This window comes from Ursus arctos, unplaced genomic scaffold, assembly GCF_023065955.2.
Source record: "Ursus arctos isolate Adak ecotype North America unplaced genomic scaffold, UrsArc2.0 scaffold_21, whole genome shotgun sequence".
Classification (NCBI taxonomy): domain Eukaryota; kingdom Metazoa; phylum Chordata; class Mammalia; order Carnivora; family Ursidae; genus Ursus; species Ursus arctos.
In genome coordinates this window covers 24,367,946-24,392,838 of record NW_026622886.1, presented here as the reverse complement: position 1 = coordinate 24,392,838, position 24,893 = coordinate 24,367,946, and the positions used below count along the sequence as shown (strand labels likewise).

At 37.3% G+C, this 24,893-nt stretch overlaps 2 protein-coding genes across 5 annotated transcripts in view; one reads left to right on the top strand and one right to left on the bottom strand.

Moving 5' to 3' along the window:
- The window catches only part of CEP290 (centrosomal protein 290), an 81,125-nt gene extending 72,974 nt beyond the window's left edge, over positions 1–8,151 (bottom strand). For both annotated transcript variants that reach the window (XM_026499938.4, XM_057316263.1), the window contains exons 1-6: positions 7,933–8,151; positions 7,255–7,384; positions 7,025–7,102; positions 5,933–6,002; positions 5,622–5,668; positions 2,866–3,009 (exon numbers count right to left, since the gene is read on the bottom strand). In XM_026499938.4, the coding sequence (XP_026355723.2) occupies positions 2,866–3,009; positions 5,622–5,668; positions 5,933–6,002; positions 7,025–7,102; positions 7,255–7,356 (441 nt within the window). In that variant the 5' untranslated portion in view covers positions 7,357–7,384; positions 7,933–8,151. The remainder of the gene's footprint in view (positions 1–2,865; positions 3,010–5,621; positions 5,669–5,932; positions 6,003–7,024; positions 7,103–7,254; positions 7,385–7,932) is intronic.
- A 204-nt stretch (positions 8,152–8,355) lies between these two features.
- The window catches only part of TMTC3 (transmembrane O-mannosyltransferase targeting cadherins 3), a 50,238-nt gene continuing 33,700 nt past the window's right edge, over positions 8,356–24,893 (top strand). Inside the window, exons 1-2 of one of the 3 annotated variants that reach the window (XM_057316264.1) lie at positions 8,356–8,446; positions 21,998–22,214. In XM_057316264.1, the coding sequence (XP_057172247.1) occupies positions 22,026–22,214 (189 nt within the window). In that variant the 5' untranslated portion in view covers positions 8,356–8,446; positions 21,998–22,025. Of the gene's footprint in view, positions 8,447–8,546; positions 8,645–21,997; positions 22,215–24,893 lie in introns of those variants that run through there. The other 2 variants (XM_057316265.1, XM_026499935.4) reach the window with 2 other exon arrangements.

The following is a 24,893-nucleotide window of genomic DNA, read 5'->3' as shown; positions in this document are numbered from 1 at the left end:
AAATATGTGTGTACAAAGATACTGATGGACAGATAAAGTAAACGTGGCAAAATTTTGACAACTGGTGAATCTCTATGAAGAGCATATGAATGTTTATTCTTTTTCTTACAATACTTATGAAGGTTTGACAGTTTTCAAAATAAAAAGTTTAGAGAAAGTTTATAATAAAATGCAAAATGCTATATAAATCTCATCATCATTGTCACCTGGGAATTAAGAAACCGTTCCACTGTGTTTTGAATTGGAAAATTTTAACAAGGCAAGAGATGTCAAGAACTTAACACTGAAGCATTTAGCACTACTAATGCTCTTTTCCCTTGGTTTTTCCAACATCACATTCTTGATTTTTGTCTTTTCTTGTGCTGTTCCTTGAAGCACCTCTTCCTATTTCATTAGACATTTCTCAGAGATCTCCCTTACAGTCATTTCTATGGCTCCATAGCTATGCTCTTTTTTTTTATTTTAATGTTTTTTAATTATATTATGTTAGTCACCATACAGTACATCCCTGGTTTCTGATGTAAAGTTAGATGATTCATTAGTTGCGTATCCATAGCTATGTTCTTAACTCACAAATCTTCATCATCTACCCAGTGTCTTTCATGAATTCCAAATCCCGTTATCCTCTTTGAATATGCCCACCAGGACCTTAAACTCAACATGCACAAAAGTGAGAACTGGAGTAATAATTACACACTTTCTAATTCCTCTTGTGCCTCTCCTTAGTGAATGACACTATCTTCCTATCCAGTGGCCCAATGCAGAAAAGTCTCCATTCCTCCCTCTCCTCCGACAACCAATCATTCACCACATCCAACTACAGCTACATCTAAACATGTCTGTATCCCTTAATCCCTTGAGTCATGACTTCAATTAGCCCATCATCAGCACTGCCTGAATTAGCCAAATGTCTCCTTACTATTCTTAGTCCCCTTCAATCCACCTCTGTAAAGCTGAATAAACTTCAAAAGCATAGATCTGATCATGATATTCTTGTATTCAAAATTCTTCATTGGCTCCTTTAAGGAAAAAGACCCAGTTCCTCAGGAACTGACCTGTGCTTCTCTCTCCAGAGGAAGAGACAAATGTCTAAACTAGGAAGACAGACAGTACAGTGGTATAGAGCATAGACTCATTGAGTAAGTTTGGATTCAAATCCTGGTTTTACCACTTATTATTTCTGTAACAGTGGACGATTACCCCTCCTGTGCCTCAGTTTCCTTATCTGTAGCATGGGGGAAATGTTACCTATCTCATATGATAAGTATGAAATGAGGAATAATGAATTCGTCCATATAAAATATCTGGCACATAGTAAGGATTCTACACTAGCTATTTTTACCTATATTTCAGCCAAAATGAATACCTGTAGTTCCCTGAATTCACAGTGCCATCTCTTCCCTCCAGATCTTAGCAAATGCTGTATCTTCAGCCAGAATGCCTTAACTTTAACCACCACATATGTATATCTCATCCCCTCACCAGACTAACTCCTACTTCAAGTCTCAGGTTACAAATCACTTCCTGAACCTCAAGACTGATTTAGGTATCCCTCCCCAGAATGTCCTCTATGTTACATTTATTACTGACAATGAATATCAAGAGGCAGGATATCATTGCCCTCTGTATTCCTAGTACCTAACAGTTTCTGGCAAGCTGTAAATACTCAACAAAGTGAATGACTGGTTAAGGGCAAAGAAGAAGCTGCCAACAATTCATATTCCTTCTCCAGAAATCTAGCAAATGGAATGGTACATAGGCTATATAGTCAAGTTTTCTGTGTTTGTGCCTATGAATAAAGATAGCAGTTTAAGAAGAATGGACAAGGTAGTTCTGATTAGCTAAGGGTACATGGTATGAATGGCAAAACGGTGATTAATATATGCGCTAGACAGAAGAGCAACAATCCAGAAAACCACAGATATCCCCTTAAAAAGCAATTCTATTACTGTAAGTCTTATGTTGAATCCTTAGTGATTATTAAGAAATCCATAGGTCTGTTATGTTTTATTGAGTCAACTAAACAAACAATCCTCTAAGAACTTATTTCTAACCTTTAGGTGGCATCAATCCATACTTTTTTCACCACAAAAATGGTATGGATAGATCACTTTTACATGAATCTTCTAAATTATATAAGAAAATAGATACATCAAGAATAAGCATGTTTTTCCTTACGAATCAATTTATAACAAATTCTTTAAAATAGGAACAACACCTTATAATCATTGTTGTCTACTTAAAATTGACCACCTTCTATTTCTAAGAGAGCAATGGACAAAATAAAATTATTAGGATCTAATAAAACATTGACCTAAAGGACACAAAGGTAGAAAAAGCTTCTGGGAATCAGGGACGGGACAGTTACCACACTTAGGCAGCAGATGTTCTATAAGTTTACTGACAGGTGAGGCGATATAGGGAACATGTTGTTTTCTGACAGGAATTTACAAATTCATCTGCAAAAAATTTTTTCCTCAAACTAAATTTAAGTGAACACTGCATGATTTTATAAAGAACGAGGAATAACATAAAAGGTAATAACTATATTTGTATAAAATATGAAATGTCAGGCTTTAAAATATACATTGATTTACAAAATGCTGGCATTAACACAACTTCTTAAAAACCTGTATTTTTTTTTTACATCTAGGTATTTATTGCACAAAACGAGGTACTCCTGAAAACAAGAAATCTAATTTAAAGATGTGATGACAACATGAACAGTGATATAAAACCTTAGAGGTAAGTATACACCAATTCTCATATAAAACATACAAATTGATAGTTACCATTATAGAAAGTATAACCAGATGTTTTTAGGTAACTTGAACAGTTAAAATTCATTGAGGAAATGTGCCTTACTTGTTCATTAACTTTCTTCTCTTTCTCCAATTCCTTTTCCATGTCCTCCAATTCTCTATCTTTTTGTTCCAACTGTTTTTCAAGTTGGCGAATTTCATCACGTAAAAACCGAGTGTCACGTCCACCTGCAGACTGCTGGGCCATCTTAAAGTAATAAACCAAAAGTATAAATCAATCCCATTATAACTGGAGAATCAACAACAAATTGACTTTAAATTTGTATTATAATCAGCACCAGATGTTTAAAATCATGTTAGCTTAAGAATCTGTTTTTAAAATTATTTATTTAAGCTTTAGTTTGCAGACTGACAAGCCCTTAAGCTTTTTCTGAGCCACCCACAGCTACGAATTGACTGTCAATCACTCAGGCTCTATTATAACCACTGAGCCACAGACACCAGACTAAACTGCACAAGCAGAAACACAGGCAATGAACTATCGAGGCTTGTCCTGAGTATCAGAACTCTGAAACCAGGCTACAAACCAGCAGGGACTCCACCTAGTCATTAACTTCTGGTGTGTGTGGTTTTTTAAAACATTTTTACTTACTTATTTGAGAGAGTGAGTTAGAGAGAGAGGGAGAAAGAATCTGAAGCAGACTCTGCACTCAGCACAGAGCCCAATGCAGGGCTCGATCCCAAAGCCTCGAGATCATGACCTGAGCCAAAAGCAAGAGTCGGACACTCAACTGACTAGGCCACCCAAGGAACCTGACTTTGGTGCTCTTAACCTGCCATTTCCCTCATACCTTATTTAAACCAGTGCTGTCCAACAGGACTTTCTAGGATAATGGAAATGTTCTCTGCACGCCTGAATACCGTAGCCACTATCTACAAGCCACAAGTGATTAGTGCTACTGTGATGGCTCAGACTAAGATTACCTTGAAAATCTTGTGCCAGATTGGGGCACCTGGCTGGTTCAGTAGCTAGAGCATTCAACTCTTGATCTCATGGTCATGAGTTTGAGCCCCATGTTGAGGGTAGCGTTTACTTAAAAAAAAATCTTGTGGCAGATTAAATCCATTTCACTTCATATTCCTGTTATTTGGGGTCATGGTCCAAAATATATCCTTTGGTTATCTACCTGTCTCACATTCATCTCTTTACCATACAGTTGTGTTACTTCTATATATTAAATAGATTTTTCTCACTCTTTTCCACCTTCAGAAAACTTTCCATTGTGCTCTCAAAAATCTTCTTTCAAGATAAAAATTAATATTTTACACTCTTAGCCCTTTTACTGAATCATACTCTCCATCTCCCCTCCTTAGCTGCAATTTGGTTTCTTTAGTATACTAAATTCTTTGGAACTCTTTTAATTGGGAGACACTCATTCTTCCACATCCCATAGACCTCAAGGGCAAGAGAAGGTGCTGATTGACCTCAACTGCAACTTCCAGGCTATTGTTCCTCCACCATCTTGTGAAAACTCCAGCTGCTATGAATTCCACATGATATCCAGCTATCCAATCCCTACCTACTCATGGTAGCAGCAAACTACTAGCCTCCCAATTGCTCCCTCTCAAAATTCACTGAGAATTTTTGGCACATGGCTCATAGTGTTCCGCCAAAAGCCCCCCTAAGCAGTTTCCACATCCAAATAACTTTCATTCTAATCTCTCTGTCACTATTTTCTCTTTCTACATGCTTCTTGAATTCATTATAGCCTTTCACTCTCATGCCCACACCAGAACCGTGTCCCAGTGGAAACATTCTCTCATGAATAGTATGCCTAGTATACCTAGTATACCTGCCCTCTGACCTCATAGGACCCTCTAACCCTTTGACTCCTCTCTAATCTCTTCTACCATTCAAATCTTGATTTACCCATTCAGCTGAGATTTCATAATCATCACTTATCACTTCAACCACTTTCTTACCAAAATCTCCCACTGCCCTAGCCTTCTATTCTACAGTAGCTGCCTGGCTAAACACTAACAGTATCAATCCAGCTTCATAATTCATTTAATAAGCATATATTGAGAATGGCTGATATTTTTCTAGGAGATGAATATACAGTACAGAATAAAAAATAACTCATCCTAGTTTACAGAGTTAGTAAAAGAATCAGGATTTCAATTCAAATTGTCTGACTCCAGATCCCCTAATCTCCAGCTCATTCTCCACCATATTTCAAGCTTAATTTTCCTTAAACTTTTTGACCACACATCTTCCACTCGTATTTTCAGCAAATGGGTCTTCCTTCCAACTTCTCAACTTCCAGGTACTCAATCTACAAACATAAAACTTCTTTACACATCCATACTTCCTACTACAAAGGAAGAAGGTCTTTCCTCCTTTTAAAAGCTAATCCATTTGTATCACATTTCTTCCCACATTCTCAGGAATCCTAATGTATTCTGTTCCTTAACAATATATTCATATTTTGGCTCTTAGCTTTCTCAAAAGCTACTTCTTCTACCATATCCTTCCGTCACTATTCCTCAAATTCCCATGTGCCTCCACTCCAGCCCAGTTACTAGTAATTTTCTGTATACCTCTCTAGATTGTAAGCTTCAGGAAGTTACTGAATGTTTTTATTTTGTTCACAACTGGATGCTGAATCCTAAAAATTTAAGGATTCTTAAATTTAAGAATTTACATAACATGTAAAATATATGTTGAACAAACAACTAATTACAAACACAATATCATTCTTGTGATTTTTCCAGCCAATTAGAAAAAACTTTGAAAATAGTAATTCAAAATAATAAAATTAACAACAATTACACCCTAGGTAATATAAAAGGACATACCTCCAGTTCATTTTCCAGTTTCATTACTTTAGTTTTTAATTGATTTTCTATTAAAAAGAAAGTTTCAATTGGTCAGATTTATCTCAAAACAAAATTTTAAATGAATTTCAATAAAGTAATAAAATTATTATTTTTAAAGATTCCATTATGATTAAAATAAGGTAACCTAAGAAAAATAACTTGTATCCCTCATCCATGAAATAAGAGTTCTAGAAATGTCTTTCAAAATAAAGTAAGTATATAAATTGTATAGAGTATATTAAACAGAATCTCCTATTTAACAGTATGATAAAGTTTTCCAGGGCATTTACCAAATTTTGCTTGTTCTTCTCCAGCTTTTTCAACTTCCTCCAAAGCTAGCTCTACTTCTTGAGCTTTCATCTAAACATTAAAAAAGAAAGGTTATTTCAATAAGCCTTTACATAAGCACTGAAAATGAGGATTTTGTTTCATTTGCTTTCCCAGTATTTAGTGCCTTCAATTCCTGAGATATGGAGACTTTCAGTAAACATTTGTTGAATGAATACATTATTTTCTTACTTAAGGATATAATTCCTAGATTCCTAACAGCTTGAAATATCTTTGATTCCTCTTTTTCCTTCAAGTCTTATACACAGTACTGTAACTTTTCCCTTTGTAATGTTTTCTACTATCTTTTTCTATTACAATTGTCATTATTTTAGTCCATAATCCTATGTTTAACCTTCTTCACGATGTCTAAATAGCTTCAATTTCCTTCAATTTGTCCTATTAACATACCTACTTTAGCCTTCCTAAGGCATACTTTTGTATTTACCAACTGTGGCTCAAAAACCTCTAATGGCTCCTCATTGCTGATGCAAAAAATACACCTGTAATACCCTTGATAGCCTAAGTAAGCTATACCCAACATTTGTTTCCTCTATAGCCTACTATAAACTTTCCGCACCTCTCCTCAACTGTAAAGAATAAGCACATTTTCTAGTCCAAGTTTTTACTTAAGGTGATTTCCAGCTTTCGAAGCTTTTTAACATTTACCACTGCTTTCCACTTACCTAAAATTACTCATCAGTCTTTGCCCCTTATGAGGTCTTCTTTCACCTAAATCTTTTCCTCTCACAACAAATCCCAATACAAGTTGTTCACGTTTTTCATTCTGACTTCAGGATTATGTTAAGACAATTATAAAGGACCTCTCTATGTTATTTTTAACATTGTTTCCCTTAAACATTCTTTTAGGAGCTTTAGAGCAGAAACTAGCAATGTTTTGCACACTAAAATTTTCAATCTACAGTTGAAGAGATCTCATTTTTTAGTGATTTTGATATTACAAAGTACTTTCATAAATATTAATTCATTTAAGAACAGTTCCTCAAACGTCCTCTAATAGTCAAAACCATTATTAAAACCTACTGCATACAAACCTTCATTAGTGATTGAGTAATTCTGAAAAGGTGTATCACATTTTCTTGACTTTCAGTTTTTAGCTCACTTATTTCCACCTAAGTAAAAAGAAAAAACTATTTTATGTGTTATAACCCTTGGGCAAAATGTAAGAACTCTCCCATTTGTAATATTTATTAATTTCAGGGACAACTTAGATTAATCATAGTTGTGTATATACGTGTGTTTGTATTGTTTATCAATTAAGCACCTTGGATAAGGAAATCAACAAATTATCTGCCAATTCTTCTTGACGAGGCAGGTCATCTGGGTCAACTTTTATTATTTCTTTCCAGTTTATATTAGGTGGCATCTTGAAATCTTTCACTGTGCATTACCTCCTGTAACAAAGCGGGTGGGTATTAGCATTTTCAAGGTAAACAGCATTACTATTTTTATAGATTACATCATTATAACTCTCTATGGTGTTAGCAAAGAGCTATGGCTCCTTAATTGTATAACAGATAAGTGGGCAAAATAGCTTTGATCAAAATTATAGCAGCTGGCACAAACCGACAAATACTGCACCCGGCTAAATAAACTATGACGATTCCTTCCTAAAACTAATCTAGATCAGAACTCAGATTCCTAGTCCCCCTCCCCCTTACCACCGAGGCGCGCGAACATCTAACCGTGCCAAACGTGGGGGTACTTGGAAGGCTGAAAATGAACCCTGATTCGGTGAAGCAGGAACTGGGGGTAAAAAAGAAAAGGTGCGGAAATTAACGACTGAAATGAGAGCAGGTAGGACGGGGAAACCAGGGCTGAATCTAGAAGGCAGATGGATTGCGGACCAAAACCTAAGGGGAGGGGAAGATAGACTGTTACATACGGGCCCTGAGGCTTAAAGAACCTGCTTTACGGGAAGAAACTGGCCGCTCCTGCTCACCAAGATCCACCCACGTAACCGAGCCTGACAACCGGCAGCGGCCGCTGATCTGCCGCACCCACCAAGGTTGGCCCCGCCGCCACGCCTGACCGCTCCCCAGCGCGGTTCCACCCGGACTCTGGATCCCGCCAACAGATCCTGTGCAAGCGAGAGCGGCGGCGGCTGCTAGGCGACACCATTCCCCACCCAACTAAGGACGGCACAAGGCCCCGGATGCGTGGGGAGCCTACATTTCACGACCTTGAGTGATGCTTTGCGTTTAGATTCTCCTGCAGGGTCCCTTGGACTCTCTGTTAAAGACCGGGAGAAGGCGAGGGATACGGACTCCAAATCCCAGAGTGCAGTCCTGTCTGGAGGCTTGTGCATGCTGGGAACTGAAGTCTACGAGAAGTGGAGGTAGGCCGTTCCCGGCGTGCAAAGCGGGAGGCGGTGACGGTACCGCGGTGGTGGGGGAACGACCCAGAGGCGGGAGGCGCAGTGGCTGAGGTGCGTCTGCGCCGGTGACCTGAACGAGGTAGATCATGACTGTGCCTTGGTAGCGTCACTAGCTGGGCCGCTTTTCCTGGGATTTCTCTAAGCCATCTCCTGGTGGAACCGCTCCCAGGTGAGGTCGGGCTGTGGGTCAGCGGCGGGAGAGGAGTTGAGGGGAGCGGTCCCGGCTTAATGAAGCTCGTGCTATTGGGGCGGAAGGACTCGGTCCAGGTCTCAAAAGGTGAGAGGAACCCTGCTCCTTAGGCGTTTTCACACGTTCCACGGATGGTGCCCTCTGTAAGAAGAAAAAGAAAGTTTTAGTTTTCTTTGCTCTCAGCATCTACCCCGTACAGTGGAGTGGGGGCCGCACGGCCAAGATCATGGTTTCGGGATGAGTGAGAATTGAGAAGAGGACATATTCTTTGCCCGCCTTACCTGTAGCACCATAGCCTTCGTGGATTGGAGGACTTGAAGATTGAAGAGCTGGTATAGAGTGAAGGCTCTAGAGAGGAGTGTTGAGAATTTGCCCAGCCTAATGCTGGGGCGGAGAGAGAAGGGGCCTGAACTCACCAGCCCTCATGCTGTCACTTTCTTGGTTACCGAGGATGCCCTCATATGAAAGCGTTTCTCAGTGTTTACAGTTCTTTTGGTCAAGTTTTGTTCATTTCGCTGTGCTCAGCCATTCTGGAACATGAACCACTACTAGATAACTTTCTTAAGCTGTAGACTTGAAATCTAAATGACATTTTCTACTGTTGGATCAGTGCCTATTTTTTTAAGGACTTTTTTTTATCTATAATTGACACTAAGTTTTCCTTCTGAAAATATACAGATTCCTTTCCAAATCAGGTATTTGGGTAAAACAAAAAATAGCTCACAAAATAAAAACAGATACTGATTTAGTGAGATACATTTTAAAGACATTCATCCGATTTGTAGGAATGATAATTTTGTTGTATCCTTTACAGAGATTAAATGCCACATACTGTTCATTATTTTTTTTGACCACGCTGACATTACATCCCCAGAACTTATTTGTCATGTAACTCTAAGTTTGTACCTTTTGACCAGTCTGTTCTTTGTTTCTATGAGTTTTTTTTGTTTTGTTTGTATTTTGGGGTTTTTTTTTAGATTCTGCATGTGAGATCCATACAGTGTTTGTCTTTTTCTGTCTGATACCTAGCATGATGCTCTCAGAGTCCATCCATGTTGTCCCAAATGGCAAGATTTCGTTCATGATTGAATAATCCATTGTATATGCCACTTTTTCTTTATTCTGTCTGTCAACGGCCACTTAAGTTATTTCCATGTCTTGGCTACTGTAAATAGTTATGCAATGGATATCCCCATATTGTGCAGATATCTCATGCACATAGTGATTTCGTTTCCTTCAGATATATACCCAGAAATAGAATTGCTGGATAACGTGGTAGTTCAGTTTTTAATCTTGAGCAATCTCTGAAACTGTTTTCCATAGTGGCTACACTGAGTTTACATTCCCGCCAGCAGTGCGAAAGGGTTACCTTTTCTCCCCATCCTCGCTAACCCTCATTATCTTTTGTGTTTTTGATGACAACAGACTGACAAGTGTCTGGTGATATCTCATGGTTTTGATTTTCATTTCCCTGATGATTAGTGATGTTGAGCACCTTTTCACGTATCTGTTGGCCATTTGTATGTCTTTGGAAGAAGTTCCTCTCCCTGTTTTTACATCACATTATTTACATTTTTGTTGTTGAGTTGTATGAGTTCCTTACATATTTTGGATATTAATCTCTTATCAGATATATGAGTTGCAGATATTTTCTCCCATCCCATAGGTTGTCTTTTCATTTTGATTATAGTTTCCGTTGTTGTGGAGAAGCTTTTTAGTTTAACATGTTCCCATTTGTTTATTTTTGCTTTTTGCCTTTGTTTTTGGTTTCAAATCCAGAAAATCATTGTCAGGGTCAAGGAGCATGTGGTTCTCCATTACTAGGGAGAATCTCCTTTCTTCATTGTATATTCTTGGTACTTGTGTGTTTTGTTCCATTACCCTGTGTGTTTTATGCAAATGCCATACTCTTATGATTACTATAACTTTGTCACTCTATCACTTACTCTTCATAACAGTCCAGTGAAGTAGGTGCCTATATTGTCCTCATTTTCCAACCAAGTTGTAAAACTGAGGCTTGGAGAGGTTAAGTACTGTGTAAAACTTAAATGGTGTGATTGAAAATGGATTTTTCTGGCTGGAGGACATTCTCTGTAGTGCCATACTGCCTCCTCAGCCTTGCTGAGAACCAATATCTGTGAAGTGCTTTTTCTTCAGTGTTGCTGTCTATAGTAAATATCATATTCTAATGATGTAACTTTGTTTCTTAGGAGTTTGAATTACATATTTTTCATGTTCAGTTTTTAATTCATAATTTAGCAAGGGAAGGAAAAGATGAGATCTAATGTCTCTTATCACATGAGTCATATGCTTAAAACTGCATATTTATTTTCATCGTAAGAATCTGTTTTTACTGCAGCACCTTGTTTTTCTTGTTTTTCATTCATTATAACTATTCTGTATATTCATTTACTAGCTTTGTTTTGTCTGTATTGGTCTTTACTACCCATACTTCCCCTCACCCTCTTGTTCACATTTACATTCCCAGCAACTCAAGGGACCTGGTATAATGATAATTTTATTTTCATTTTTCAGAAGTGAAAATAGATTCAGAGAAGCTATTTCCTAATAATTAGTGAATCTAAGATTGTAACCCAGATATCAGTTACAGTCCTGACTAAATGTAAAATCTTGCTTAAATTTCATTCTTTTACTCATTCTAACAGTATTTTTGAGCTTGAGCACTGTGCTAAGGTTGGTTCATAACCTCCTTGGGAGCTTCCCAGGGATAATCTGAAACTGGCTTCTGAATGTGGAGGGCAGAGAGACCAAAAAAAGGGGAAGGCCACTTCAGCTTGGTAGGTGGCAGTTTCACTAAGCAAAGGGGACTTGCCTAGGAGGTTTGTCCTGGGCAGCTGGAAGAATAATGTATCCCTGCACCCACCCACCAAATCTTAAAAGTTTATATAGAGAGAAGCTTTAACTGGGTTCAGTCAAGTGTATCGTGCAGATGTTCTCAACACCATATCATTGTCTCAAGAATATGTGCTTGCAGAGCCTTGGGAAGCAGGAAAAGCGAACAGAACCACAGTCCAAAGGAAGGGGTAAGGAGACTCACTCAGATCACCTGGGTCCAGTTTATAGATCAACTGGAATTGATCAGCTGCAGTCACATCTTTTCAGTGACCGTCCCCAACAGCTAGACATGGGGGATACAATAGGAAAGAAGTTTGACATTGTCTAGGTCCTAATGCATTGTGGTAATTTTGTACCTAACTTTGAATCAAGAAATTTAACCCAAGTTCTAGTTCAGTCACTCACTATATAATTTTGAGGAAGATTGCCAAAACTCACTGTTACTTTTCATCAGATTTTCTGCATCAGTCAATTTTCAGCAAGAGAAGAGATTTTTGTGATAATTTTATAAGTGGCCTTATTAAAGGAACACTTGCCTGGACCTGCCTTCTTTCTTCTCCCTGGTTTTATGAGCAGTTTTATCTGACCAAAATCATTTCACAAGAAAGTCTTCCCTTTTATAATTGCTACCTCTATTCCATGTATCAGGCAGCTTATTTTATTTAGATGTTACTTCCATTCCCTTTTTTGCTGCCTTATAGAGAAAATGAATGGTAACTTATTTTTCCAGCATCTATAATAAAGCATGCCCATGAGAAATTTAGTATCCACTGCGTATAGTAAATGTTTTGTTTTGTTCTCCTGAGGACTCAGTGTGCAGCAAGCAGACACTTGTCTTTTGACATGAGACTGGAAAGATAAGTAGGAATCAATGTGAATGCGACTTAACAAACTTTATGTGGTTTAAAAAAGTCATGAAGTATAGATTATTCTTCTTGAAGAAGATAAAATCATGAAATTATTTTATGGAGAGAACTTTACTTTCCGGGCTAAGTAGTCACAGGTTCATATAAAGTTTTCCTATGGGTTTATTTTTTCCACAATTGTACTGTTGGATTTTTAGAAAAAGGGGCACATGATACAATTTTGCTGAAAGAAGTATATTAAGTTTTGTATCTCTATAATGTAACTCATAAGTGGTCTTCCACTGCAGTTGGGTTATTTGCACATATGTAGTGACATCCCATTGTCCTAAGTAAACATTCACTCAGACTATGTGCCTGTGTTGAATATGTTGTGTGCCTAGAAGAAGTTAAGTACTGGAATTTGCCTTAGTCTGTTCATCTTGTTCTAACAGAATACCTATATTAGGTGGTTTATAAAAACAGGGCCTCAGGGTCTCATGAGGGTCTCATGTTTATAAAAACAGGGTCTCATAAGGGCCCATGTCCTGGTTCATGGATGGGTGTCTTTTTACTGTTTCCTCACATGGCAGAAGGGCCAAAAGATCTCTCTCAGGCCTCTTTTCTAAGAGCACTAATCTCTTTTGTGAAGTCCTCATCCTCAAGACCTAATCACCTCCCAAAGCCCCGCCTCCAAATATCATTACATTGAGCATTAGGATTTAACATGAATTTTAGGGGGACACAAACATCCACTCTATACCATTCCCATGGCTAACATATAATACTGATGTGGTGCATTTTATAGTAATGGCCCCCAGTGAATAGTGCCTCCCTCTATCTATGCCTTTATGTAAGCCCCTTCATTTTCCTTAACCTCGACCATTGCAAGTAGTTCTTTTGAGCAGAACCTAAAATGACTCCACAACTGAGCTCATGACATGCGTGAGAACTACTAGCTCTCATTCCTTTTCTCTCGTAATATGCTCCATTGGAGATTCTTCAAAAATTCTATGATCTTGGCCCTTTTATGACGTCTCCCTCAGTGACTGTGGGTTTACCTTGTGTGATGGGGGGGAATGAATATGTATATATATATATTCATTCATATATTCATATATACATATTCATTCATATGTGTATATATATATATATATATATATATATATATATATACACACATATATGCCTTAAGTAGAGACTTGAAAAGAGTTTGTGCGTTGGGACTTGCCCCCCTTCTCTCCTGAGATCACCATTTAAAGAAGTTCAGGCTCACCTACTAGAGGATATGACCATATGTAGCAGAAACTAGTTTTCCAACCTAAGTCCTCTACACTTCAATTTTTTTTCAGATTTTTATTTAAATTCTAGTTAGTTAACATACAGTGCAATGTTGGTTTCTGGAGTAGAATTCAGTGATTCATCACTTGCATACAATACCTGGTGCTCCTCATATCAAGTGCCCTCTTTAGTACCCATGACCCATCTAGCCCATCACCCACCCACCTACCTTCATCACCCCTCAATTTGTTCTCTATCTTTAAGAGTCTCTTATGGTTGTTTCCCTTTTTCTTCTCCCCTCCATATGTTCATCTCTTTTATAATTCCACATATGAGTGAGATCATGCAGTATTTGTCTTTCACTTTTCACACTTCACATAATACACTTTAGCTCCATCCACATGGTTGCGAATGGCAAGATTTCATTCTTTTTGACAGCTGAGTAATATTCCATTGTGTATATATTCCACTTCTTTATCCATTCATCAATCGATGGACACTTGGGTTCTTTCTATAGTTTGGCCCTTGTTGATAATGCTGCTATGAACATCAGGATGCATGTACCCCATCAAATCTGTATTTTTGTATCCTTTGAGTAAATACCTAATAGTGCAATTGCTGAATCATAGGGTAGTTCTATTTTTAACTTTTTGAGGAACCCCCATACGGTTTTCCAGAGTGGCTGTACCAGTTTGCATTCCCACTAACAGTGTAAGAGGGTTCCCCTTTCTCCACATCTGCTGTTTCCTGTGTTGTTAATTTTAGCCATTCTGACAGGTGTGAGGTGGTATCTTCTCATGGTTTTGATTTGTATTTCCCTGATGATGAGTGATGTTGAGCATCTTTTCATGTGTCTGTTGGCCATCTGGATGTCTCCTTTGGAAAAATGTCTTTTCATGTCTTCTGCCCATTTTTTAACTGCATTATTTGTTTTTTGGGTGTTGAGTTTTGTAAGTTCTTTCTAGATTTTGGATACTAACCCTTTATTGGTTATGTCATTTACAAATATCTTCTGCCATTCCATAGGCTGCCTTTTAGTTTTGTTGATTGTTTCTTTGGGTGTGCAGAAGCTTTTATCTTGATGAAGTTGCCAATAGTTAATTTTTGCTTTTGTTCCCCTTGCTTCTGGAGATGTGTCTAGTACGTTGCTACAGCTGAGGTCAAAGAGGTTGCTGCCTGTGTTTTCCTCCAGGATTTTGATGGCTTCCTGTCTCACATTTAGGTCTTTCATCCATTTTGAATTTATTTTTGTGTATGGGTAAGAAAGTGGTTCAGTTTCATTCTTCTGTGTGTTGTTGTCCAGTCTACCCAACACTATTTGTTCAAGAGACAGTCTTTTTTCCATTGGATATTCTTTTCTGCTTTGTTGAAGATTAATTGACCATAGAGTTATGGGCCCATTTCGGGGTTCTCTTATCTGTTCCATTGATCTATGTGTCTTGTGTGTGTGTGCGCTTGTGTACGCGCCAGTACTGTACTGTCTTGATGGTTACAGCTTTGTAATACAGATTGAAGTCTGGATTAGTGGTGCCTCCAGCTTTGCTTTGCTTTTTTGAGGTTGCTTTGGCTATTTGGGGTCTTTTGTGGTTCTGTGCAAATTTTAGGTTTGTTCTAGGTCAGTGAAAAAGCTGGTGGTATTTTGATAGGGATTTCATTAAATGTACAGATTACTTTGGGAGGAATAGACATTTTAACCATGTTTGTTTTTCCAGTCCATGAGCACGGAATGCTTTTCCATTTCTTTGTGTCCTTTTCAGTTTCTTTAATCAGTGTCCTGTAGTTTTCAGAGTACAGATCTTTTACCTCTTGGGTTAGGTTTATTCCTAGGTATCTTACGGTTTTTGGTGCAATTGCAAATGTGATAGATTCCTTCATTTTCCTCTCTGCTGCTTCATTATTGGTACATAGAAATGTAACAGATTTCTGTATGTTGACTTTATATCTTGCAACTTTGTGTATTCGTTCTAGCAATCTTTTGGTGGGGTCTTTTGGGTTTTCTACGTGGAGTATCATGTTACCTGCGAATAGTGAGAGTTTGACTTCTTTCTTGCCAATTTGGATGCCTTTTATTTCTTTTTGTTACCTGATTGCTGAGGCTAGAACTTCCAGTACTATGTTAAATAACAGTGGTAAGAGTGGACACCTCTGTCTTGTTCCTAACCTTAGAGGAAAAGCTCTCAGTTTTTCTCCATTGGGGAGGATTAGTTGTGGGTCTTTCATATTTGGCCTTTATGATGTTGAGGTGTGTTTGCTCTACTCAGTACTGTTGAGGGTTTTTATCAAGAATGGATGTTGTATTTTGTCAGATGCTTTTTCTGCATCTATTGACAGGATCATATGGTTCTTATCCTTTCTTTTATTAACGTGGTGTATCACCTTGATTGATTTGTGAATATTGAGCCAGCCCTGCAGCCCAGGAATAAATCCCACTCAATCGTGATGAATAATTCTTTTAACATACTGTTGAGTTCAGTTTGCTAGTATCTTATTGAGAATTTTTGCATCCATGTTCATCAGGGATATTGGCCTGTAATTCTCCTTTTTAGTGGAGACCCCCCCCTACACTTAAGATTTCCAGCCTTAATCAAGCAGGATAACTATAAGCACATAAGGGATTCCAGGCACAACCAGCAGAAGAAATATATATGCATGTTTTTAAATATGTGTGTGTATATATATGCACACGTATACTTGTGCATATGTATCAAATAAAGACATTTATATCAAGGAATGGACTTAAAAACTTATGGGGCTGCTAAATTCAAAATCTGTAGATACAGAGTAGGTTGGAAAAGTAGAAACTCTCCAGCAGGATCTGATGCTGCAGTCTTAAGGTAGAGATTCTTCTTAGGGTAACTTCAGTTTTGCTCTGAAGGTAATTCAACTGATTAGATGAAGTCCACTCATTATGGAATATAATCTTTATTTAAAGTCATTGGATAATAAGCATTAACCACATCTACAAAATACCTTCATAACAATACCTTGATTAGTATTTGAGTACTATTTTGCCTAGCCAAGTTGACACATAAAACTAATTGTAACAGTAATCATCATGAATAATAAGTATTTTATAATGCCATTTACTTGATGAATAGCACTTCATTGGTAAACCCACGTGATGCTTCCTAAACCCCTCACCCACACCAAGTGTATAGAATTTTAAAAGATAACCCAAGGGAGCATAATAATGAAACAAAGGGCGTGAGCTGGTTTTAGGGCATGCTTGTGAGCTCAGTTGTGGAGTCATCTGAGGTTCTGCCCCCAAAGCTACCTGTGGGAGTAGAGGATGGAAGTAGGGGTGGTGATTGTAAATAGATCTCAGCAAATAAAAGCTGGATATCACCAATTTCCAAGGAGGGACTAAGGATCTTCCTTCTAATGAAGGAAAACGAAATAGAGATAAAGGGAACTTGAGGTGATGATTCCCAGTAATGTGGGGTTTTGTCCCCAAAGAACATGTATGAGAGTCTCATATTTGATAATGGTCAAGTAAGCATTTTTGTTTTCCTTTCTTTCTCCATTTTGCTCTAATGCTGTAGTGTTCAAAAACTATGTTTAACAAGAATGTAAGGTACTCTCATATCTAAAAAAAGAGAAGAATAGAACCCCGTTCCATGACAAGAAGCTTCTTATTTGCAGTGAGCCAGAGCTTGGAGCAGAGGACAACCCCAAAATTAAATCAAGTTGAGAGTTTTGGTTATTATGTTGAAATTGAGCATTTCAATTACTGAGTAAAACTGCATTGCAATTAAATGTGACTGTATAACTCTTCATTAACTATTTAGAAATCCTGGGTACTGTCTAAGTTTCTTAAAGTAGCATTTTATAACCTTATGTTTTTTAAGCCTTTAAATTCGACCTAAAAAAAAAAATCTTACTTTATAAACTTACTGTTTTTTGTTTTTTTTTTAAATAACAACTCAGATTGAAAGGACTAAATGCCTTAGCTGCATTTAAAAGTTGGTCAGGACGCCTGGGTGGCGCAGTCAGTTAGACATCCAAGTCTTGGTTTCCACTCAGGTTGTGATATCAGGGTCGTGGGATTGAGCCTGACATAGAGTCTATTTAGGATTCTCTCTCCCTCCCTCCCTTTACCTCCCCCCCCACCGCTGCATGTGTGCACACACTCTCTTTCTCTAAAATAAATAATCTTAAAAAAAACTTGTTTAAATTCTCTTAATTTAAAATTGTATTTATAGGGGTATCTGAGTGGTTCAGTCGGCTAAGCATCTGCCTTCAGCTCAGGTCACTATCCTGGAGTCCTGGGGATTGAGCCCCACGTTAGGCTCCCTGCTCAGTGGAGAGTCTGCTTCTCCCTCGCCCCTTGCTCCCCCTCCCTGCCCACTGCTCATGCTCTCTCTCTCTCTCAAATAACTGAATAAGATCTTTTAAAAAAAATTGTATCTATAATTTGTATTCATTTTTATTCAAGGACTTCAGATACCTGACTTAAAAAGCAAAACTTTCTCTATACTTAAAACAATTTGTATAAACCTAGTAAATTAAGCTTAAAACTATAGCAACTCCCAAGTCCTTACAAAATTCCAATAATATTTGTAAACTTGGCTAAATTATTACACTTTTCAACTAAAAAGCCTAAATTCACAAATTGCCTGGTTAGTAATTTAATATTATGTATATTATACATATTATTGTATCATATAAAGTTGTATTTTATAGTTTTGAAGCTAATATACCAAGAGTCTACAGTGTGTCACATTCTCTTAAACATTATTAGTACTCTAATAATCATATATATGTTGTTCCCAAATATAACTTTGAAGTAGTAAAACCATAGGTTTGATTTACTCCTTTTTCTTCTATTAATTTTAATTTTTCCTGTGGTGAGAACATTTAAGCAAACAGTTTGACGAACAGCAGTTTGGGGAAAGAATCCCAAATGTTCCCAGATCAGGGTCCTGAGATTATTTATGAGAGAGAGGTTTGTGACCCATACGTAAGACTTGATTTTCACCTACCTAGTTCGTCCTGAGTTTTGTTTTTCTAAATTGTTTTGTTTTCTAAATTACAATCGCACGCGCCCACACACACACACACACACACAATGGGAAAGTAAAATGTCCTTACACATTAGGTGCTCTATTTATATCTTCTTGGGAGTATTGCTTAAGAATCTCCTGACCTGTTCTAGTGTGGACTGGCTAGTGGACCTGCTTTCATGGTTCTCATTCTGGGTATTTCTTTTGTTGCTGTCTTGCATTGGATCCCCTGTTTCCTGATTTCCCTCTCTTTCTGTTTCTTAGTATACTCCCTCATTTATTGGAATACGTCTTCTGTTAGTTTCCTGAGAAGAGGAGACATCAGAAGTAAAGTTTTTGAGACCTTGAATGTCTGAAGATATTTTTTACTCCACTTTCCTTGTTGGGAAATTTGTTTATCAATATCAAATTTTAGGTTGGAAATGATTATCCCTCAAAAACTTGAAGCATTACTCTTTTTTTTTTCCTGGATTCCCCCTCTCCAGCACCCTCAGCTTCCAGTTTTAGTGGGGGAGAAAAAGAAAAGATTTGTTTGAATTCCTAATCTTTGCTATGAAACCTGCTTTCTTCCTTTCTGGAAGCTTTTAGAGGCCTCTTTTGTTTGTTTCCAGGGTTGTAAAATTTTACAAGATTCTGTGCCCAGTTGGTAGATGATAACTGGAGGGTCTCAAAATATATAGACAGACTTTTAGTTAACCCTCATTTTCAGTTTGCTACCTTTGTTTTCACTTGTGTCCCCTATATCAGACACCCTGTGTTTCATCTGTTTCAGAGAGGAAGTCTCTAGTCTTCTGCCCTGCTACAGGAGGAAAGATTGCTTGCCTATACACAATGACACAGGCATCTAAATTTTAACAAATACATCTATTCCTTTTTCTTGAGATCCTTGTAACCATTTTTGAGATTGATGCTGGCAGGGATGCAAAAAACTTTTTAGCTTTACCCCTTAAGCTTAAGATTCACTTTCCTGGGGCGCCTGGGCGGCACAGCGGTTAAGCGTCTGCCTTCGGCTCAGGGCGTGATCCTGGCGTTATGGGATCGGGCCCCACATCAGGCTCTTCCGCTATGAGCCTGCTTCTTCCTCTCCCACTCCCCCTGCTTGTGTTCCCTCTCTCGCTGGCTGTCTCTATCTCTGTCAAATAAATAAATAAAATCTTAAAAAAAAAAAAAAAAGATTCACTTTCCTGAGCTCTGTCGAGTCACCACTGAACTTTTGTTTTTCCAGCTTCCAAAATCCAGTGGTCTTTATCCTTGTGAATTTATACTTTTTTTTTTTTTTTTTTTTTTTTTTTGCTTTTTATACCTTGTCATTTTAGTGTGTGATTGAGAAGGAGTGAGGCAAATGCCTGTTCAGCGTCTCCAGTCTTTAAACAAGTGCTATTAACTTTTCTGGGATAAGGTACAAGTTCATACTCATTAGAGATGATAAATTACTTCTGGATTCAAGATAAACTCTTAGATCATTTTTCTTTTACTTGAAAACTATTCTTCAAAAGGTATGGCTAATTTCCTTTTGTGGTGTGTAGAATTGGATTTTGCATTTCTTTAAGTAATATATTTCAACGTTTTCCTATCCAATTCTGAAGGTACTTTAATACTTTCTTATAGGCTTTTGTGTGTCTGTATCCTTATTAAATCTTACATCTGATTTTAAATCTCTTTCTGCTCTCCCTACTATATTCTTCCTCTCTGATCTAGCAAGAACTCCTAGATAGATAGATAGATGGATAGATAGATAGATAGATAGATAGATAGATAGATATAGATATCAGGTCTTAGATCTTCTGACTCTGTGAGTAATGTATTAGTTTCTTCTAGCTGTAACAAGTTACCACAGATAAAATGACTTAATACAAATTTATTATTTCATAATTATGAAGGTGCAAAATAGGTTTCCCTAGACTAAAATTGAGAGTCAGTAGGGTTGTGGTCACTTGAGACACTCTACTGAAGAATGTGTTTCTTTTGCTTTTTCCAGCTTCTGGAGGCCACCATCATTACTTGCCTTGTGGCCCCAGCCTGCCATCATCCCTTTCTCATCTCTGCTTTCCTGACTCTCCTGCCTCCCTCTTTAACTTCTAACATCTCTTGTCATCGAATTCGCCCACCCAGATAATCAAAGATAAAATCTCATCTCAAAACCCTCAATTTAATCACACCTTGTAATGTCTCTTTTGCCATGTAAAGTAACATTATCACAGGTTCAGGGGATTTGGATATGGACAGTTTTGGTGGGCCGTAATTCTGCCTTCCACAAATAACGCTAAAGTGATACTAATGATACTACTCCAGCTAGAAAAGTATATCATTAGCTTGTTTTTCAAGAGTACTCTCCAACCTTATTTTTATTAGAAGGCTGATTCTTCAGTATCCAGTTAATACAGTTCCTTCTACTCTAAACCATTCTCTTACTGAATCCTTTCTAAAGCAATGACTTAATTATGAATTGTCATGTATGAAGCATGTTCTCTAGATTAAAATAATTTGTTAAAATGAGAAAAACACTATGATTTAGATCTGGGTTTTTAAACTCATACTGCTAAGCAGATAACATAAATATATCAAAAAAATCAGTGGGAAAAATAGTGAGACTATAGTTAAATGGCTAGTATACAGGTAGCTTAGGCTTAGAGTGCCTTTAGACACATTTGAGATATTTTTTTTTTTTTTAAAGATTTTATTTATTTATTCGACAGAGATAGAGACAGCCAGCGAGAGAGGGAACACAAGCAGGGGGAGTGGGAGAGGAAGAAGCAGGCTCATAGCGGAGGAGCCTGATGTGGGGCTCGATCCCATAACGCCGGGATCACGCCCTGAGCCGAAGGCAGAGGCTTAACCGCTGTGCCACCCAGGAGCCCCACATTTGAGATATTTTTTAAAGGCTTTAACTGAATTAAACAAGGCTGCAGGCTAAAAGTTTGGATGCCTAATTTAGGTAATAGTTGATCTTTGGGTATAACAAGTACTAAAATATAAGCTTCATCTGCATTTCAGAAAATTCATGTTCAGTGTCTTTTCAAGTATTTTTTTTTCTCACAAAAATTTAGTTACTGCTTCCGGAGTACACCATACTAGTTTTTTAAAGTTTTCATACACACACACACACACAAAGACACACACACACACACACACACAGTCTGTTTCCCTGAATAACCTGACCTGTGACAATTGATAAGGAGTTCACTATCTAGTGGGCTAGAGAGGTAAGTCCGAAGATTAAATGGTGTGATAAAGGATTTAATAGAAATATGAAATACATGAAGGAGCAATTAATTTTAAGTTAGGAATTTGGGGAGGTGGTCAGCTAATGCGTTTCAGAGGTGGATGACATTTGAGCTGAGCTTTGAAGAATTCTCCAGGAGAATTAGCATTCAGTATTTTACTTATCCTTCTATTAAAATTTTATTTATTTGAGAAAACAATGACGCTTATTTCATCTTCATGATTTTTCCCCCCAGATCTTGGCTACAAGTGCTTGTGGAAAAGATGGCTGATATTAACCTCAAAGAAATAACCTTAATAGTAGGTGTGGTTACCGCCTGCTATTGGAACAGCCTCTTTTGTGGTTTTGTTTTTGATGATGTTTCAGCAATACTGGATAATAAAGACCTACATCCATCTACACCTTTAAAAACTTTATTTCAGAATGACTTCTGGGGAACCCCTATGTCTGAGGTAAGTAGTTATTTACTGCTTATATATATGTTAGGTTTTAAAGTATTCTGTTAATTTATTACTCCTAATTTCTGTATCCACATTGTCATAGCACTTATAAATTTGTTTCTCTAAAATGTATATGTTAGGTAGGAAGTAGATGTGATTAACTTCTTTAAAGCAGTGCATGATTCTTTCCTTGGTTGTGTACTTTGGTTTAATCTTTTTAAAAACAATATATGTGTGTGAAAACCAAATGTGTCAGGATAGCAATAAGTGTAAACAAATCTATTTCTTGCTTTTTTTTCATAATTCAGGCAAAAGAGATGACCTCTTATATATTTAACCATCTAAAAATATGTGACTTCAATATAAATAGATTAGATTTTAAGGGTAAAGGTATTGAGTTTTTTTCTGCAGAAAATTTTAAATTTGTGTCGTATTTTTTACCTAATATTTGTTTTAATTTTATATTGAGAACCCAAAGGTTTAGTTCATTTTTATGAGGATGTTTTTATTTTGCCAGTAAATTTATTTTGAAAGTCACTTTTAAACTGTTTGGGATTAAACTCTTGTCAGTTTGGGATCCCATAGATTGGATCCTACTGTTCTATTATATAATAGCTGTACAGAATTGGTGAGAATATAGCTTTTAGATGGCAAGATCTGTAAAAATCTGATCCATAAAAGAATAATACCTTGAGGATAAATAAATGAATTTATAGTACCGGGCGCGTAGTTGAACCGTAAAACACTCTTTTGTAGTTTGTCAGTTGTCATTCGTGGTCCCTTTCCATATTCTTTAAATAAGGAAGCTTCTCAAGGGTGAGGATGAAGTCTGTCATTCTTCTAGTCACAAGCACATAAGAAGTATTTTTTTCTTGTTAAATAAGCAGACTTTATTTTCTTTTAACCTTCCTGTTCTCACCCAGTTCTAGCCTGTAAAAGAAATTAATATTTGATGATGAGAAAGAATATGATTCTATAATAAGAAACATTATTTTCTAGGCAATTTATTTCCTTCTACCCCTACGCTTTATCCCTAGAGACCCTTAGAAATATGTGTCCATTCCCCCAACTTAAAGCTACCCCTACACTTTATCCCTGGAGACCCTTAGAAATATGTGTCCATTCCCCCAACTTAAAGCTGTTGTGATTTTAATGAGATTGAGATTTTAACTGAAAGGTTAGCTGGCCAGATTAAGGGTCTCATGAAAGTTATCATACCATGGTGTCAGTGCTATGTTTTGTGACTTCCTCAGCTTTACAGATTGAAAATTGGGTTTTGTTCAGAGCACCTATATGTGGACCCACTAAGAAAAGTACTCACAATTATAAACTCAGACAAAATGAATGAACAAATTTAAATAACAATATATGGTGGAAATTGTTGCTTCCTCCTTTTTTCTGATGGCCATACTCTCTTCCTGTAGGGAAATGTGCCACTAAGAAAAAATTATTCTGAGTAGTATTTAGGTATTACAAGTTTTGTTGACCAGCGTGGAATTAGCACATTCAAAGATCTAATGGTTGATGTCATCAAGTAACGATAGCCTGGAAGCCTGTCTGTGAGTGCCCAAACCTTCATAAGGATTTTTGTAACAGTGTAGATCTTAAAGACACATTTTGGGCTTAGGACATGCTCCTGAGCTTTATGAATACTGGCATAGTAGGAGTCTTTGGACTCCTCTGGGCCTCTTAGTGTTTAGATTATCTCTTTAATAAGCCCATTCTTTAGATATGTAATACTCTGTTTTTGAATGGTTCAGTGGATTATAAGTCCAGCTACATATTAGAATCTGCTTGGGGCACTTAAAAGATAATACTAAGGCTCTACTCAAATCTGTTACTTACAGTTATCTCAGAATGGGATGTGGGCATCAGTATTTTTTTTTTAAGATTTTATTTATTTATTTGACAGAAATAGAGACAGCCAGCGAGAGAAGGAACACAAGCAGGGGGAGTGGGAGAGGAAGAAGCAGGCTCATAGCAGAGGAGCCTGATGTGGGGCTCGATCCCATAACGCCGGGATCACGCCTTGAGCCGAAGGCAGACGCTTAACCGCTGTGCCACCCAGGCGCCCCTCGGCATCAGTATTTTTGTCTTGTTCCTTTTGCGTGTGTTTGCTTTTTTATTGTTGTTGTGGGATTTGTGGGGGAGGGAAGAATAGAGGATTGGGTTTTTTCTGTTTATCCAAGTGATTCTCTGGCATGGCCATGGTTGAGAACCACTGAGGTGTAATGAGCCATCTCTTCTGGCATTTGACCTATGAAATATCCTTGTTAAGGTAACTTTTGCAAATATCCCATTTCACTTTGTTTCGTCATTGCTATATGAAGATTCACGTTAACAGGGAACTATTATATTCATGCTTATATATTCATTATATTCATGCTTATGTTTCTATTGCCAACTAATACTATGAGTAATTAAGTTTTTTCTTTAATATATCTGAATTTAATAATGATCTGTATTGTTTTGTTTGTAATAGAACTAGCTATTTTACTATATTTTCACAGAGTAATCTTTTATCTACTATACTGATGATTATCACAGTGGAATCTTAGATTACTAATGCATGGTGTGAATAATTAGTTATGTTAATAATTAATCTATTTTTAATTGGCCATTCTGTGACTGTACATCTATTAGACCTAACAAAGCAATTATGTATATTGCAATTAAAAATAACCTATTCCC